Below are 17,756 nucleotides of genomic sequence, written 5' to 3' on the forward strand. Positions count from 1 at the left end.
GTTCTAAAGCTGGAAATTTCTGTGCTAAGGAAACATCCTAAAACCTGGAGTTCTCTCATCAAGGAAGATGTTTTACATGAATCTCCAAGAACAGTTTTGGGTGTCTCATCCGGGTCTAGAATGATCCCCTCTAACTTCTCCAGCAATGGGAAAACAGTTGCCATTTGTTAGAAATGGGGACATTACAGAGAGCTTTTCCAGTTCTTGAGGAGCAGCAACAGACTGTTCTGGAGACTACATGTATAGAAACTACCTGAAATGATGTCGGAGGTAAGAGTTCCTCTCTGTCCAGATTATTTTCTCCAAATCTTTGTTTTATTGAGCTCAATTTGAGCTCAAAGTAGGTTTTAAATGTAACTTTAAGTGCTCTCTGTTACCTACATCCTTCTTCACAAGGCATATTTGGGTATATCTTTTCTGATTCCTTTATGTTTAATGCCTATACTTCAGAGTCCAGAATTGTATGTATGAATAACTTTCAAATAAACAAACAAACAAAAAAAATCAATGATCCTAGTTTTGCTCAGGCAATACCAAGACCAACCTGGAATCAGCCCCAGAATCACAGGATCATTAGGGCTGGAAAAGACTTGTAACATCATCCAGACCAAGCGATAACCCAGCCCCACCACGATTCTCATGGCTAAGCTGTGCCCCAGGTGCCACCTCTGCATGCTTTTTGAACACGGGGATGGGGACTCCACCACTGCCCTGGGCAGCCTGCTCCAATACTTGATAACCCTTTTGGTGGAGAAATTTTTCCTAATACCTAATCTGAACCCTTCCCTGCACAATGTGAGGCCATTTCCTCCTGTCCTGTCCCATCCCTTTTTACCTGGGAGCAGGGCCCCCACCTGGCTGCAGCGTCCTCTCAGGGAGTTGTAGAGAGTGAGAAGATCCCCCTGAGCCCCCTTTTCTCTAGCTTAAACACCCCCAGCTCCCTCAGCTGCTCCTCATCAGACTTGTGCTCCAGCCCCTTCCCCAGCTCCATTCCCTTCTCTGGACACACTCCAGCCTCTCACCGTTTTTCTTGAAGTGAGAGGCCCAAAACCAGTACTTGAGGTGTGGCCTCACCAGTGCCCAGCGCAGGGCGATGGTCACTGCCTGGTCCTGCTGGCCACACTGCTGCTGATAAAAGCCAGGATGCCATTGGCCTTCTTGGCTACCGGGGCACAGGTGACAGCTGTGACCTCTGGTTGATTCCCATATCTATCAGCACTTCTAAAAAGCCTTGGTGTTACTTGGAGCAAAGAAGGACTTCAGCATTTTACAGGCCTCCACTTTCCAAAACAAAGGGGAGGCTTGCAAAAGTGACATCACTACTGAGCAATGAGGCACTACCTGAAAATTTGGTGGATTTGTATATTCCTCATGAAGAAAGGCTTCCTTCTGTGTCAAAATGAATACCTCAATATTCAGAATAAAACCCATCAAAACTATTTCTAATTAATGTATTTCTTCTCATGAGTGTTCTTCATCTACTTGCCAGAATTACTAGGATTCATGCACAGCCTGTTCTTTCCTCCCACCAGTCTCTTGGTAAAGTCACACAAAGGCTTTCTACATGTTGCAGGTTGGATTTAACCCAGGCTTTTCCCTCAAGGTGTAATTTTCCAGTCTCTACCATCAGGGACACCTGAATGGCTTACTGCCTGACACTCAGAGCAGGAGCACTCTGTTCTGCAGGCTTTAAAGTTAACAGGCTGATTTTCCGGCTTTAGAAGCTTAGACAGCACAAAAGTTCAAGCTCCTTTCCTCCCATCTCCAAGATTCAGTAAAAGCACACAATGAAAAGGAAAATGAGAACAGGTAGCAGGTTAAGGCCTTTGTTCCCTTTCTGCTCTGACGTGGGAACAGAAGAGATTAGCTCTCTGACTGATGCACCTGCTCCAGTTGCGAGGGAATGCTCATTTTCAGTTCATGCAGAGCTGGAGATGCTCTAAGTGCCTCCATGGATTGGACTTGTCTGTCTCAGCCATCCAGGAGCTGCCAGTTTGCTGCCTTAGAGCAGCTGTGAAGTAGCCCCTACATCAGGAGGGCAGTGTCCCTGCAGATACACCAGTCTGCGTTATCCTGAGTGCAGCTCTAAGCTCACAGGAGAGCTGCTGAAGTGGATTAAGCCACTGCTTCATGGCATACACTCTGGCTTTTGAGAGGCTCCTATCATGCCCCCAGCAGAGGTGTTTCAACAAGCAGGAGGCCTTGAGAGGCTGATGTAAAGGACTTAGGAATCAGTGGGATAATCAAGATATGATCAGTCTGGGAGCCCTTCAAGGGGAGAGGGCTGGGGGAGATGTCAGCTTTACACTTTTGTGAAATTAGAGCCCTGGTGTTTGTGATGGTAATAAACTCATCTATATAACAAAGAATGGTGTTGTAACGTCAGATGTTGCCTTTGCTGCACACTGAAGCAGAAGTGAGACTGAAAGGAGAATTTGGTAAATGATGTTTGATGGAGGCATTATGAGGCTAACACCAGGCACTCCAGCAGCTGAAATAGGCACTCTTTCCCCTCACACCACTTTGCTTTCACACAACATCCTTTCTAACTTCAGCTTTTACTCAAGCTCTACAAAGGGTGGCAAAGTCCAATAGCCTGCATACACTGCTGGTGAAACATCACGCTAAGCAAAACAAATTCAGATCACTTTTCCTGAATCCTGGCCTGAAACAAAAAACACGTAGAGATTTAATTAATTTGGATGTGTTCCTCCCTATTTAACAAGCAGTCATATAGAGAGGAACCAAAATGCTGGCTCAGAAACTCCCGAGATTACCTCCTCGCTTTTATTCTTAAAGCAAAGGAGGCATTTCCATGGCATCACGCAGACGGCTGAAATAAGCATCTTTCCTATATCAAGCTCCATGTGGAAGCTTAGAATCTATGTAAGGTACGAAAAAACTACGAGCTGGAGGAACGAGGGGGTGGGGATGAAGGAAGAAGGAGGAGGAAGAGACAGGGGGTGGAGAGTAACGCTGGAGAGCAGCAGCGGTCCAGCCCCTCAGAATCTGAAAAGCATCACAGGAGCCTCTGGATAACGATCAGCTTCAGGAGCAAGGCTAGGAGACAGAGGATTTCTGCTCAGTGAAAACATGGTGAGTAGGATTTTTGTGATCTGCCTGGTTTGCTCTGGCGCAATGGCTTTTCTTTTGCTCTGACACTCACAGCGACTCTGAGTGAGTATTATTTTGGGATGACTGCTTGCTTTTGAAGCATTGCTTTTTACTTCCTTTTTCCACACATCTGGCAAGCCTGTGCCTGTATTTCTAAAAATGCACATCCTATCTCCTTTGAAAGCAATAAATGACTGAGGACAGCCAAAGCTGTCAGTGTTAACACTTTGCTGTCTGGTACCAACAGGCTGCTGGTTAGGGCAAGAAAAAAAAAAGCCCTGTTTCCTTCTCAGGTATGCAGTGGAAATTTCTGCTCTGCTGCCTTCTCTTAGCGATACAGTGATGATTCTAAAGCTCCCTGCGCAGGAGTTAAAGCTGCCCTTTTACATGATGTAATTGGAACATCTCAAGCCAGTTACGTTTCTTCCAGCCTCAGGTACAGAAGAAAATTGAGTGAGGGGTGCAGAGGTTTTGTCAGAGAAGGAGCCTCCTTTTGTCATGGGCTCAGCCTTCTTCTGCCCTGCCACACACCTCATACGTGGCTGGGGGATGCTGTGGGTGCCCCACATGGGGCTGGGGGATGCTGTGGGTGCCCCCTGTGGGGCTGGGGGATGCTGTGGGTGCCCCCTGTGGGGCTGAGAGATGCTGTGGGTGCCCCACATGGGGCTGGGGGATGCTGTGGGTGCCCCACATGGGGCTGGGGGATGCTGTGAGTGCCCCCTGTGGGGCTGGGGGATGCTGTGGGTGCCCCACATGGGGCTGGGGGATGCTGTGGGTGCCCCACATGGGGCTGGGGGATGCTGTGGGTGCCCCACATGGGGCTGGGGGATGCTGTGGGTGCCCCACATGGGGCTGGGGGATGCTGTGGGTGCCCCACATGGGGCTGGGGGATGCTGTGGGTGCCCCACATGGGGCTGGGGGAAGCTCTGGTTGCTGCTGTGGCCCCAGGGATCCCTCCCATCAGCCCACAGCAGGACAGTGTGCTGGGAGTAGAAACGTGGTTAATTTTACTATGAAAAATCCTGAGCTCCACAAAACAGTTGTCAGGGCTTAAAGGAAGGTTCAGACTTCCCTATAGCACATTGCTAATAAGATTAAGCATTTAACTACACATCTTTCTAGTATTCTGCTGGGGAGTGTAAGATTTCACTTTGCATGCTCAGTGGAATGAGAGTTGAATTAAAAACGCACCAATGTTTTTTTTTGCTGGTTCTTCATGAGAAAGCCATTGCCTGACCTAAATGTATATGCAAATAATTAGGCACCCTGGATTACCTGAGGGAGACAAATGATTAAGGGGACTGATAAGATACAGGCACTAAGGATGGTGAGAGGAGTACTCCTAAGGAGAGGCATGATCTCAATGCAGGTTTGTGTGTCACACAGGCGCCTTTAAAAATAAACATTCTGCTGTTTCCCGAATCACGGTTGTCCCTGATTACAGCCTCCACCCTTTCCACCCTGTTCCTTTCTGCTTTCTAAAGGAGATGAGATAGTAGCTGGGTAATCAGTTTAAGGAAGAAGATGAGCCCTGCTTTAAAATCCTCTTTGGTTTTTACCAGAAGAACCGTTATGTTTATTTGCTTGCTAGAAACAGTGTTACAATAACTGCAGGGAGAATATCACTACCCCCTGGCAAGGAAGTCGTATTCTGCTTTAAAATTAAAAATCAAATTAACAGAATGGAATATATGTTCATGATTATTAGTATTTCTATTATTGACTTTCATCTTCTCAGATAGAGAGATAATATTTTTGCCTGTAAATAGACAGTCTTATTCCAAAAATCACCCCTTCCCCCCCACTTTACTGGGAGCACCAGCTGTTCCTTATGCACTGCTAATTGATTAGATACTAAAGATTCAAAATTAGTGTTGTTCACTGACTTTAAAAGTAGCTGTGGCTTTCACCACCTCATTCTTGCTTGTTTTTTCATTTTAGGGCTTCCAACTGGTGGCCAATAAAAATCCTCCCGAGGTTAAGAATCGGGAGAGCCTCCCACACTGCTCTGTTCTTTTCCCCTTTCCCATTACACGATATATCAAGAAACATTTTTTAAAGCTTTTCATCTTAAAATGCATGGATTTGAAGCTTAATGCATGTCCATATACCCAAACAAGAGAGATGTTTTTAGGAAATTTATTTATGCTACAGTTTCTGATGGAAAAGTAGGGTAACATTTTCAAAGGTACCTCTGATACTCAGCACCTTAAGCCTGATTCATATGAAGCCGCTTGTGGAAAAGGGATTTTGGACTCACTCCAAACTTGTATCTGAAAACATAAAAGCAGTACAAAGAGAGGTTTTCCTTATTTTTGAATTAAAAAGCCTAAAAGGCTATTCAGTGTTTATCAACTTTTTAATTTAATAAAAGGAAAATGCTTGTAGGGAGGTGAAATTCAGGTGCCAAGTGACATGCAGAATTCTGCTTAGCAAGAGACAGCAAGGCACCATCTCCACAACCTGCCAATTGTGATATAAATGTAAAGAAAGAACACTCCTATCTCCCGTTCAAAACTGCTATATTCTGAATTTTACCCATTTCTATCTCCAGGAGAGATGATTATATATAAATTACACCTCAAACAAGCAAGTAAGAGAGGTTTGAGCTGGATAGCTGATAAGTTTTTGAAATAGATGAACCTCAATTATATATTTTCCTACTTGAGCAAAATAATTTTTGAGCCAAACTTGACAAAGCTGAAGACTTTATCTAAATTTCCTCCTTGTAATAGCATTATTTCTATCCATGCAGCCTTGCTGAAACCAATACTTCTATTTTCACAGTAGGATAGTATTCCTGGAATTACATGCAAGAGGACTGATGTTTTGCCTCTGAAGATAACCTAAACAAACCTCTCTACTGTGTTATAAGCTAGTAAGATACAACAACTCTGACCCAGCCAAAAACCCAAAGCAAGGCTCTCTCGCATTTCACCTCAGAGGGAAACTTGTAGCTGGCTGGCAGAAAGTGTTGGGACCATGGGCAGAGGCAAATGTGATCCCTCGCTTTGATTCACATGACAGAGGCAATATCTGGACAGTTTGAATCCTGTCTCCACCCATCTTCCTAGTGAATTTTGGGCTCCATTGCACCTCTCTTTGGCCCTTGTAGGTTGGCCTGGACTTAGGGAGGATTTAGGCCAACTGAATATGGCTCTTATTAACCAGAACAGTTAGGTAACTCAGTCTTGCTCAGGTCCTCATAACCCAGATCCAGAAGCAATTGCTTTGATTGTCCTAAAATCAAGTCTCCTCAGCCCACAGGAATGTGTTCATCTTTCCATTCTAAAACTTTAATTTACTTCTAGATGAATCACGGACAGAGTAAAACCTCCCGGTTTTATGAAAAGGCTGTGACACACCCTGCACAGATGGTATATGTCTGAGCATGAAGTATCTCTGCATTTTATCAGCAATATCATCCAAATTGAAAAGAAAACCTTATTTCCATTACAGTATCAGCCTCAAATCCAGACCTGATTGCCTTCTTAGACACCTGTGGAATCTTAAAAGCTGGTCTGACCAAGCCAGATAAAAAGTACTGTTTACTGTGGATGGGAAGACTCAATGCTGTTGCTACACCCAATCTTATTGTAAAAGACAACTAAACTGCAGCCCAGTGTAACATTCGAGGATGCCCTCCATTTAAACACATTCCGTAAGCAATTTTGCAGATAGTACAAAACTATTTTGTTATTGATGAAGAAAACATTGAGACTCTCAGTACACTGACTGCTAGTTTCCACAGGTTTCTGCTCTTTACAGTGACTTTTAATTCCAAATCGTATTTCCTTTGCAAAGATGGAAGTCAGGCCCTCACATATCTTTTTATCACTGGGGAAGAAGTGATATCCTGCAAGTCCAAGAGAAGAATAATTGAAAAGGAACAGAGACAGGCACTAGTGTAGCTGAGTGCATGGGTCAAGAAATCCCAGAAAAACATTCTATGTTTTAAATGCCTGTAATAATATTTCATAGAATTTTGATTTAGCTTTACATAACCACTGGAGGGTAACTTTCCCTTACAGCACTTTAATCTGTTTCTAACTTCACTGGTACAGCTTTCTGGTGTTTGAGATAGAGACCAAAAAAAAAAAAGTATCATGATGTAATCCATTGCAATGAAAAGGGCTAAAAGTATTAATAGATAAAGAAAGGCAGAATCATCACACAAATATTTCTGGTCTATTTTTGAAAAGAAGTTCACGGATAGTTTACATCACATGAGTATGAAGAGGAACTCAGATTGTGGGAAGTTACAGAACAGCATCTAAGATGAATGTTTTAAAAAAGCTTCAGACTCTGGTAATCTGTCCTGAGGAGCTCTCAAAGAGTTAACTGAGGAGGTCCTCCCTTTATTTTGTTCACTTTAAATAGCATTTTTAATGGGGAAGTTTTACAAAGATATGACAGTCTTAGAATAAGCAGGATGACACAATGAACTAGATACTAAGTCTGGCATGAATCCTGAGGGGGTATTAGAATTAGAATATATGGGAATAAATAGTAACATTAAATAATTAGAATACAAAGTTGGTGATTATATATAGTTGATATTAAAAAAAAACCAACCAAACAAAAAAACCCAAACCAAACCACAAAATCCCCACAAAACCAAAACAACAGCTAACACCTTTTTCCTCGTCAGAAGAAACTGAAAAGGCAGCATCAGCTACCATCAGTGTATCTTACATTATTATACTACAGATATTCTCTGTAAAAATGTTACTTGGGCCATTTTTGCTTTCAAGACAAAATTGTTCATCTAACCTACAAAAAAAAAAAAAAAAAAAAAAAAAAAAAAAAAAAAAAAAAAAAAAAAAAAAAAAAAAAAAAAAACAACAACAACAAAAAAAAACCCGACAGAGAAACAAGACTTGAAGTTTCCAGACCCAGTTATCAAACTGGTCATCCACTGTGTTTCTTATCAAGGAGATACTATTCAGACCAAACATTACTTTATTCCAAAGATTATCTAATATCATCCTAAATTCTTAGCTGTAATACATTTCATACTTGACAGTAAATAAATCCATCCCTAAAAGCCTTTTTGATGCATCTGCAGGAAAGTTCCCACGTATGCAATATCCTACAAAAGTGACCTTTGTTTAATACTCAGAATGGGCAGAAAGAGCTGCAGGACTTCAAAGAGTCCTACATAACATTGTTGTAAGGCCGGCACTTGCCAATGTGACAGACCTCTGAGGAGCTCCTCGGCAGCATCAGGGACACGGGGACACAGTACCTATTTCTGCACTTGCAAAGGACTGAGATGTCAGACCTTTATTTTCTGGGGTATTAATAACTGGTCTTGCATCAGCTATTTCTGATTGTTTTCACAACCCTGCTGGAGATCTGCAAGCTGAATTGCTTGTCGATCATACCTTGCTTTTCAGAAGAGGAGTGTAATCGTGTCCCAGTGACCCATTTCTAAATATGCAAAACAAGTTTCCCGCAGCATCAGTGAACTCCAGATACCTGACAGAGTAGTAAAATGTTTACTGGCTTTCATTAAGAATGTTCTGTAGCACTCACATGTAGTGCCAAGTGCAAATGAATGTGCCAACATCTCAATCACACTGATAGACGCCCATCTATCACTACCCACCATGTTTTCACCACATGTCAAATATTCACACTTTGCCCTTATGTTCTCTATCTTTTGTCACTGACCTACATTTATTTGTAAATATTGCTGATCACCTGTTTGTTTGCAGCTTCTATAAGAAAGGGGCTGTCACTGACCTGCCTGCTGAAGAAGTGCTCCCAGATTCACAGTCCAGCATCTTGTGACATGCTGGTCAGAGTGGGGCTCTTCCAGCAAGGCCTGGCAACTGGAAAGCTTCTGGAGGTTACAGACAGCTGTTATAGTTCAAAATAGACTGAAGATTGCTTTAAGTTCTATTTTAGGAGTAAAAAGCCTAGGCTTGGTGCTGAATTTAAAATCTTCTGTTCAGTGTCTCCAACTGTTTAGTTATGTCTAACCAATTCACAACAAGATAAATCATTAAATGAGGTTTCATCCAGGAGAGATCCAAGCACATTCTTTCAAGAACAGGACTTGGAGTTATTGTGCTCTTTCCCACCAGGTAAAAATCTGGTTGTTCCAACAGCTTTTACATAGTGCTTGCTTCATCCCTCACCTACCTTTATGGAACTCCTTTGACTTACTCAATATTAAATTGATGCATGACAGGAAAGGATCAGATCTTTCTATGAAAGAACTGCCAGAAAACTGGAAGTGACCTGGCCAAAATAATTAATGATTAATAATATTTATAAAAACATAAACCAGGTTCAATACTAAACTATACAGGCAGAGCCTGAAACTGGCATTGATACAGGTATTAGAGTATTTTTAGAAATAGCTAATCGATGCACAGTGCAGATTCAATGGGGCAATGCCTCTGTGTGCTACACTGGTCTTTGCAAATTGGAGATGACACTTTTGTCATGACTAACAATGATTTTCAATATTTGATTTTTGTTTTTTGACAAAAAAGTAGCAGTGTAGAGAATGATAACTATTCTCAGGGGAAAGGAAATCAATAATTCAGTTTTTCCATGCTTCCAGAGTAGTACCAACATTTATGGATTTTCTGCTCACTGATAAGGATTATTTTAATATAAAATGAATGTTGTGTGTCAGAAGTTTGATCTGTTTTCTCAGAAGATTTCCCAGCTTGAGATCATTGTTCTCTTCTAAGGTACAGATCTATGAACTGCTGCCTCTCTGATGCACACATTTGCATGTTGAAGTTTTTCAGACATTGCCTCTTCTACCTTCAGAACAGGACCTTTACCTTGTTAAAAGCCATCCTGAAGTCATAATTCTCAATGCAAATCTGTTTATTTCTAGCAGACAAAATGTTCTGAACCTGAGCCTCAGCTACCAAGCCATAATGTACACGGTTTCTCCTTGCTGAATCTTCCAGCCAACACACCTTTAGTTTCACTTAGTCTGTTTCTCATGCAGTAACATGACTCAATGATGGAAATGTCTGATGGCAGAGAAGCTCAATTTTATAACGCTTAATGTCCCTTCCTTTGGTCTCCAGTTGCTCTCAAAATTTACAAGTACTACCCACCAACCTCACAATAGTTGTGTTCTGCTGTTTTCTTTACAGAAACAGGTGTGAGGAAGCAGCATGGAGCTCAAGAGAGGAAAGACCTTCATAAAATCCAGTGTGCAACATGAGAAAGTGCCACCAGTGCATCCAGCTGCAACCAACAAAGATGAGATGGGCAAAGAAAAAAAGGCAGCTCTGGAGGGAAACCAAAGTGTGGCCGAAGTCCAGCTGGCTTGTTTGGCCACACACAAGAACTACAGATTTTCTGCCAGAGCAGCAAGGAATGGAGCTGGTGGTCACAACCTGGAAAAATCATCTGGCTCCTCCTACAAGCTTGTAAGGAAGAGTAAAACGCATGACTGCGTTGCTGAGGCAGAAAAAACCGAGCACTGCAGCCCCAGCAGCAGGGCTTCTGAGGAGGGCTTTTTTGGAAAGGGCAAGGGCCGACTTGTCAATAGTATCAGCTTTTCAGGGGTGTCCAGCTCCAGCAGTAAGAAGGAGTGTGTGGTCAGCCCCAACCAGTCTGCGTGCAGCAGTCAGATGATTGATTACAGGAACTTTGTGCCACAGATGCCTTTTGTACCAGCTGTCGCAAAAACCATTCCCAGGAAGAGGATTTCCCTCAAGAGATCTAAGAAAGGGCTCAGAGATATATTTCATATAAGAAAAAATAAACCAGACAGCCTCTCATTTCTGGTGGAGAAGGACAAGAACCTGTCTGGACGTCTTGCAAAGTATCTTTTCAAAACTGGAGAAACCTGTGCAGCTGATTGCTTGTCACAGGACTGCTCAGACAATGAACTGCAGTCTGACTCCTCCTATGACTACTGCAATGCCCTGTGTGAAGATGTTGCTTCCCTGAAGAGCTTTGACTCCCTCACTGGCTGTGGGGAAATCTTTGCTGATGAGAGCTCTGCTCACCTGGAGCTGGAGAACAGCAAAGAACTTCTGCTGAGGCGAAGCAAGCACAAAGACAGCTCTGGCATGGGCTCCTTCCAAGGTGGGGTGGAGCAGCTGGCCTCCCCTGGCCAGAATGAGACAGTGGAATTTGCAAAGTTTTGGGACAACATCAACAAATCAGTAAGGCTGCATCAGAGTGCTCTGTTTGAAAAGAAGTTACTGAAGATACCTGGTTCTGACACAGAAAAGGATGGAAGTCAGGCTGCTGTACCAGTCACAGACCCCCAGGTGTCACCTGATAAAGAAGGTGACAATTCCAAAGACAGCTCCACAGAAACAGAAACACCGAAAAGTGAAAACCAGGAATCCACATCCACCAGTGATGAAGGCTACTATGATTCTTTCTCTCCTGGACAAGATGATGAACTGAAGGAAGCTCAGACCCCTGGTGTCCCAGGTAGATTTCCAAGAGACAGTTACAGTGGAGATGCCCTTTATGAGCTCTTCTATGACCCAAATGAAGTCAAAGTAAACCCTATCCTTGATGATGACTTGTGTGCCTCTGAAAGTGTTTCAGAGCAAGCCATTGAAATCCCTTTGTCTATTTACAGCTTTCATGTTGGAGCTGAGGAGAACATGGCTTCCCAACCAACTCTAGACATCATTAGCCAGGGTTTCTTCCACAGCACATGGAAAGGCAAAGAATGTTTGCTAAAGCTCTGTGATACTGAGCTTTCCTTGACCATGGGGATAATAAACTGGCTACGAAAACACTCAGGACTCATCTCCTCCCCTGACTCTCTTCAGAGTCCTCAATCACAGCCAGAAAAGTCTAAAGATTCATTGATCCTGCCCAGTCACAGTCCAGAGCAGAAAGGGAGCACAGAAGCTCAGCAGGAGACACCAGGCAAGGGTGACTCTAATACATTTAACATATGTGTGCCTTTGGAGGAAAGCAAACAGGCAACCCAGGCCTCTTCAGTAAACATTGCTGGAAGAGACCACAGCCTGGCCTCCTGCCTGAGCACATCTGATCTGGATTTCCAAGGAAGAGAAGGGAGTCACCACAAGGACTTACCTACATTACCTGGGACTGTGGAAACCACCAGATCATCAAGTTATGCACTACAACTGCAGGCTAACAGAGACAATCTACCGACATCTTCAAATGAGAATGAGAAGATGGCAATTTCTCTGGGATGTGAGACATCCAGAGATAAAAATCCACTGCCAGAAAAGCTGAACAGAGAGAGTGGCTTCCAGAGCTCTGAAAATCCTTCATTAGATGATAATCACGAAGTAGAATCATGTTATTCCTACAAGACTGCTGCGACCTCACTCCGAGATCCCCTTGAGAGGGAAGACAGAAATAAACCAATGTATCACTCTCTCTCTATTTCCTGTGACAAACCACTGCATCCTCTAACCCTCAGTCACTTCCAGAGCTACATGAGTCCCACACCAACAGAGAGCAGCACTAACATAGTGCAGCTCTTAGAGCACTGTGTAACACAGGTGGCATCATTAAAAATCAGCTATGAAAACAAGCACCTGGAAGACAAATACATCGGGAATGAAATTAACAGTATCATTCATAAGATGTCTCAGTATAAAAACAAGTTATTGTTGCAAAATGAATGCAGCTGCATTGCTCAAATTCCAGAATATCCCAGCATTCCTAGCACAAACCAGTACAACTATGAGACAAGTTTCCAGTCTAGCAGCCTGTATCATTTGAAACAAAATGGGGAGCAAATTTTCTCTGAAGATCAGAAAAGCAGAGCAAAAATCCTAGATGAGGTTACTGAAAGCAAGATAAATCTTGAATATGCCCAGCTGAATAATCAAGCACTTTCCTATTTAAAGGACTTTGGTCTCAGTCCATGTGACTCTGGCCCTGAGACATCTCTTAGTAGACCAACATTTTTACCTCTGTTTAACTCTGTCTGCCCAGACATAGCTGGTACCTTCTCACAGGGCTCACACAGCACGGCTGTCTGTCTGTCTGACTCGCTGCAGCCTGAAGAGGCCAAGCAGTGCAGCCCGGGGCCCTGGAACTGTGCAGAGAGCCCCTGCCATGGCCTGGCTGCAGGAACTGCTCTGTCCCCTCTCCTAGAGGCAGTGGCCCAGGATACAGCAGTGACAGCCAGGAACCACCAGTGACACACCTGCATGGAGAAGGTGAGTGCTTAGGGGAAGGGTGAAATTAAATGAGGAACAATTCAATCTGTTCCCTTTTCACAGAGGGGCACTTCACAGAAGTGGAGGCTGAGGGATTCAGGCTCTGTCATTTATGCAGGGGGGTCTCGTGAGAAAGCCAGGGGTCTGCAGTGTGGAATCACAGTGCAGATGTGCCCTGTCCTGCAGGAGCACACATATGGTGTGCTCTCAAGCACAAGAGAAAGGCCACAGTGCTGTGCTGGTGCTCCCAAGAGCACCAAAGGAATGGTCCTCCTTCTTCCTAACCTGAAGTGTTTCTTCAGAAGGTGCAGTTGGTCTCTGGCCAAACTGTGCTGTGGCAGAGCAAGGGCCAAGGCATTCTGCCAGTGCAAGGCTTGACAGGCTTCTCAAGAGAGAGATTACAGGGTCTGTGCTGCACCTCAAGCATTTGAAAATCCTTCAGCCACGCTCACACGGCACAGGGAGAGCCAGAATCTGCCCTGTGACAGAGGGTGAGAAACACCCTTGCTGCAAACCAGACACTGATGAAGCACACAGCGATTGTGCTGCTTCAGGTTTGCTTGTCACACAAGGCTTTAGGGCAGAGCAGGTACTATCTGTACAGAGAGTTCTAACTCTGTGCCAGCTGAGAAATCCTCTGGCCTCCAGCTGCTGAGAGCAATTTCTTGTAGAAATCACTTGGGTAATTTCTCTATCAGGTTCCCTGCCAAATCTGACAGATTGGCTGGACTCTGCCCAGCCTTGGCCTCTGAGAAGACCCCTTTGGAGGTGGTGGAAGGGACAAAGAGGAGGCTGCAGCAAGGGCCAGGGCAGAGAATTAAGGAACAGCTCACTATTGAACAGAAGGATACAGGGAACACATTTCTCTGGTTCTTGCTGCTCACAGCAGTGGGACTGCTTTCTGGTCATCTCCAAAGGCTTCACAAGCAGCACAAACAAAAAAGGACAGTGTTTCTCTCTGCGTGAGGCAAGAACACCCTTACATTTTCAAGTCTGGGTATTCTATTTGCGTCACTGTGAAAATGACCTTGCCCACTAACAAGCTTCCCATTGCAGAGAGAGATATTTTTCAGGGGACTACATGAAGTTAAGGGTCAGAGACTGTCAGACTTCCATACCCTTAACAAACACTTTGTTTAGTTATAATCTGTTCATTAGTAAAACAGGTCTTTCTCAACTGAAGGAAGTGATCTTGGGTTTTGTTTTTTTTCTATTTTTGTCGTAAACAATTTTGATTTGTGGTGGTTCTGCTGATTAGCAATGCACCTTCTTGTGTCACCAGAATTTTGAGCAGAACTTGCCATCCAAGGACACACCATTGTCCTTTGAACTACTCATCTCTTTTAGATATTTCTGAAATTATAAACTGAGTACAGATGAGGCAAGGTTTGTGCTTACAGCTAGTATATGTATGGAATCAGAACTAGGCACAGCTTCTTGGGGTTAGAAGAACAGATCAATATATGCATTGGCCTGATATTTTTATTTTGCTGTGAATTTTAATCCACAGGATATTTCTAAGAATATCCCTGCCTTTGCAGGCTAGGAATGCAAAGGCATTCTAATTTTGAGGAGTGGAATGATAGAAACAGAGAAGGGAGCTGTGTGACTGTCAGGAGTGGTAACAGACTGTATCTTCACCCTGAACAAGACTTAACACAAATAGACATTACTGGACTTGGGGCATATTCTTTGCATTGTGTCAAGTGGCAGCTGCTGTGTGCCACCACGTGCCAGCACTATAATACCTGCCATGGTAGGAATGTGACCAGACCATGCTTTCACCTGAGTCCCAGAGAAAAGACAATTCAAGCTTTTTTTCCAAGAGGAAATGGCTGATTTTTGATAAAGGTTTATTGAACAGTAAAATGAATGAAATTTTAGAATATAGATGGGATTTTCGTATTTATAAAATGACTTTGGGGAGTGGGTTCATTTTAAGGAATAATTGAGCAGCAAGGTTGCTGTTTGTTACAATTTTTTTTACAGGAAAAGAATTTAGATTATAGTTAAAATGTCATTTAAAAGAACTGGCTGTGGGGTCAGATACAAACACTGGTGTGTGACTGAGTTTCCCTACCTGATATTTCCTTGCCTGCCCACATAAACAGATGGCCTACAGGTTTGCTGGAAATTTTAAATCTTTGTGAAGATGACTCAGGAGCTTTGCTTCAGTCATGGGGGTGGTAGTGCAAGAGAGGCAGTGTACAAACACGGTGTCACCTCTGAATCCATGGAGACAGACAGCACTGGGAAACACTCCTACGCTGGACATGACTGTGCAAACTGCGAGAGCTTAGACACAAAGGATGCTCTAAAATGCCACCCCTGGGAGCTGTGAGACAAGTGACAGATCCAGAGGTGGCTCCTGCTTTGTCCCTCAGAACAAATGCAGCCCCTAACCCTGCCATGGACTCCCAGGTCTGACCTGAAGGAGATGGGAAGAAGGTCACCTTTCTTGCCATTTGTTGCAGGGCAGAGGAAAAGCCCTTATCAAAAGCCATTAAAATCTCCAGGTTTTGTCAGCCCATCTCAACTTATCCCAGGACCCACAGTAACAAACAAGTCCATCCTCTCTGCTCCAGAAGGTGTGCAGGCTTTGCTACCCTGATGAGCACAGTCACAGGACTGCGATGAAGAATGGTACAAGAAATGCCAGTCACAGCTCCTCTTCCATTTCTACTTTCCCTGACCTTTTAGAGAGAAATCTACAAATACCTTGTGTCTAAACTCACCAGAAACCTCAGGCATCCTCATATGGGAATATGGAAGGCTTATGTAGAAAGTGGGAATTACGGATAAAAAATGCAATGAAAAGTATCATTTTCATTCTTCGGTATCTAAAGATTAGGACTTAGGCAGTGAACGCAGTCCAACCCCTGAATGCAGAGAGGATTCCTAGATCTGTACATTCATGGATCATAGAAAACAAGCAGCAGAAGTTTGTGATTTTTAACCTTATGTTTTTCATCAGGTAACTTCATTTTCAAAAAGGAAGGCAAGCCCTCAAGCAGTGACTTGACTCTTAAAACCTCTGGAACTGACCAAACAGACAACACTGGGTGTCATAGCAACTGGGCACATGTAGAGCAAAACACTCTGCAACCAGCAGCATTTCAGACCACTTCTGTGAGCCATTTCTACCACTTAATGGGGTTTGAACTGCATCTTCCATTAATGGTAGATGTGGCTGAGCAACAAAACCTCTTGTGCCCCCAACAATATGTGCTCACTTCATTCAAATGCTGAACTGCCACATTATGCATCAGTTGAAGATTTTGGATGTTTCAGTGATAGTTCTGAAAGGAGTGCATTGCAGTAATCTTGCCCTCAGGTCAGAAAAAAATACATAACTGTCACTCAAACAGGGATTGCTATAATAGATAGGGCAGCTGTAGATAAAAGAAGACAGTATTGCACATGTGATTGCTGTTATCAAGGAACTGAGATTCAGAAGCAGATAAAATACAGCCTAGGCACTGCAAAGTGACAGAGAAATGTGTATCTGATCCTCACCAACTGAAGGGCTACTAGGCAATTCCTGTAAGGCTTTTTATCCCCTCCCGATTCAGCTTCACTCCCCTTCTCTTAAATAAGGTTGTATTTCTCCCAGTTAATTTCTCTATCTGATAGGCATAGCGAAGGCAGACTGCAATAAATTTGATAAAAAGGAAAGCAGAATGAAGTCTCTTATCTGTGTATAGGCAGTTTTCTGCTCAAGTAGGGTGTTTTTTCTCAAAATGATCAGAGACATACCTTAACAGGTGAAAAAATAAAGGCACAACCTCTGTGCACACAGGAGGAAGAACATATGGTAGCTTTTGAAGTCTGGTGTAAGAAATCCTCCTCTTTCCATCCTCCCTCCCTGGCATAGTAAAGAGGTGGTCTCTCATGCTGCACACGATGAGATGTAACAAGAATACAGCACAGAGACAGCCAGCACGTTTTCTGCACTGGAAATGCCTCTGGCTCTGAAATACACACCTGTATGAAGTCAGATACCCAAACTATGTCGCAGTGGATATTGAAATTCATCTGACAGCCCACTAGCCACATACACACACACTCCTGTTCAGACAAATGCATCACAAGGTTCTATTTGTCACTCGTGGTACCAGGGAAGCAAAGAGCAGGGAGACAGAGGTGACAGGTCACTGCCTCTGCTAATACTAACAGAATGTTAGTCACCATGTGCCCAGATACTTGGGCTAAATGCTAAATTAAACGATTTTCTCCTTCATTAAACGTTGTTGCTTCTGGACTTGGCTCTGTCTCACTGCACTGTCTTCATGGTACTTTGTCATCAATGCTCATTCTACCCAAAATCAGAATTCTGTCAGGAGAAAGAAATGTTCTTGAGAGTGTACTTGCTAGAGGAGGGTTTTTCCACAGTTATCAGCACGGATAATCTCTTAAATGCCAGATGCACTATAATGTGTTTCATTTTAAAACTGAAGAAATTGATTTGCTGCTTTACCCGCTACTGCA

The 17,756-nt window shown here is 43.4% G+C and overlaps 1 protein-coding gene across 1 annotated transcript in view; it reads left to right on the forward strand.

Annotated features, from left to right (window-relative positions):
• Positions 1-2,971: 2,971 nt before the first annotated feature.
• The window catches only part of AMER3 (APC membrane recruitment protein 3), a 38,813-nt gene continuing 24,028 nt past the window's right edge, over positions 2,972-17,756 (forward strand). The window contains exons 1-2 of the mRNA XM_040074781.2: positions 2,972-3,096; positions 10,245-13,268. Of these exons, the coding sequence (XP_039930715.1) occupies positions 10,266-13,250 (2,985 nt within the window). The 5' untranslated portion in view covers positions 2,972-3,096; positions 10,245-10,265 and the 3' untranslated portion in view covers positions 13,251-13,268. The remainder of the gene's footprint in view (positions 3,097-10,244; positions 13,269-17,756) is intronic.

The sequence above is a fragment of the Hirundo rustica genome, chromosome 10 (genome assembly GCF_015227805.2).
Source record: "Hirundo rustica isolate bHirRus1 chromosome 10, bHirRus1.pri.v3, whole genome shotgun sequence".
NCBI classification, from domain to species: Eukaryota; Metazoa; Chordata; class Aves; order Passeriformes; family Hirundinidae; genus Hirundo; species Hirundo rustica.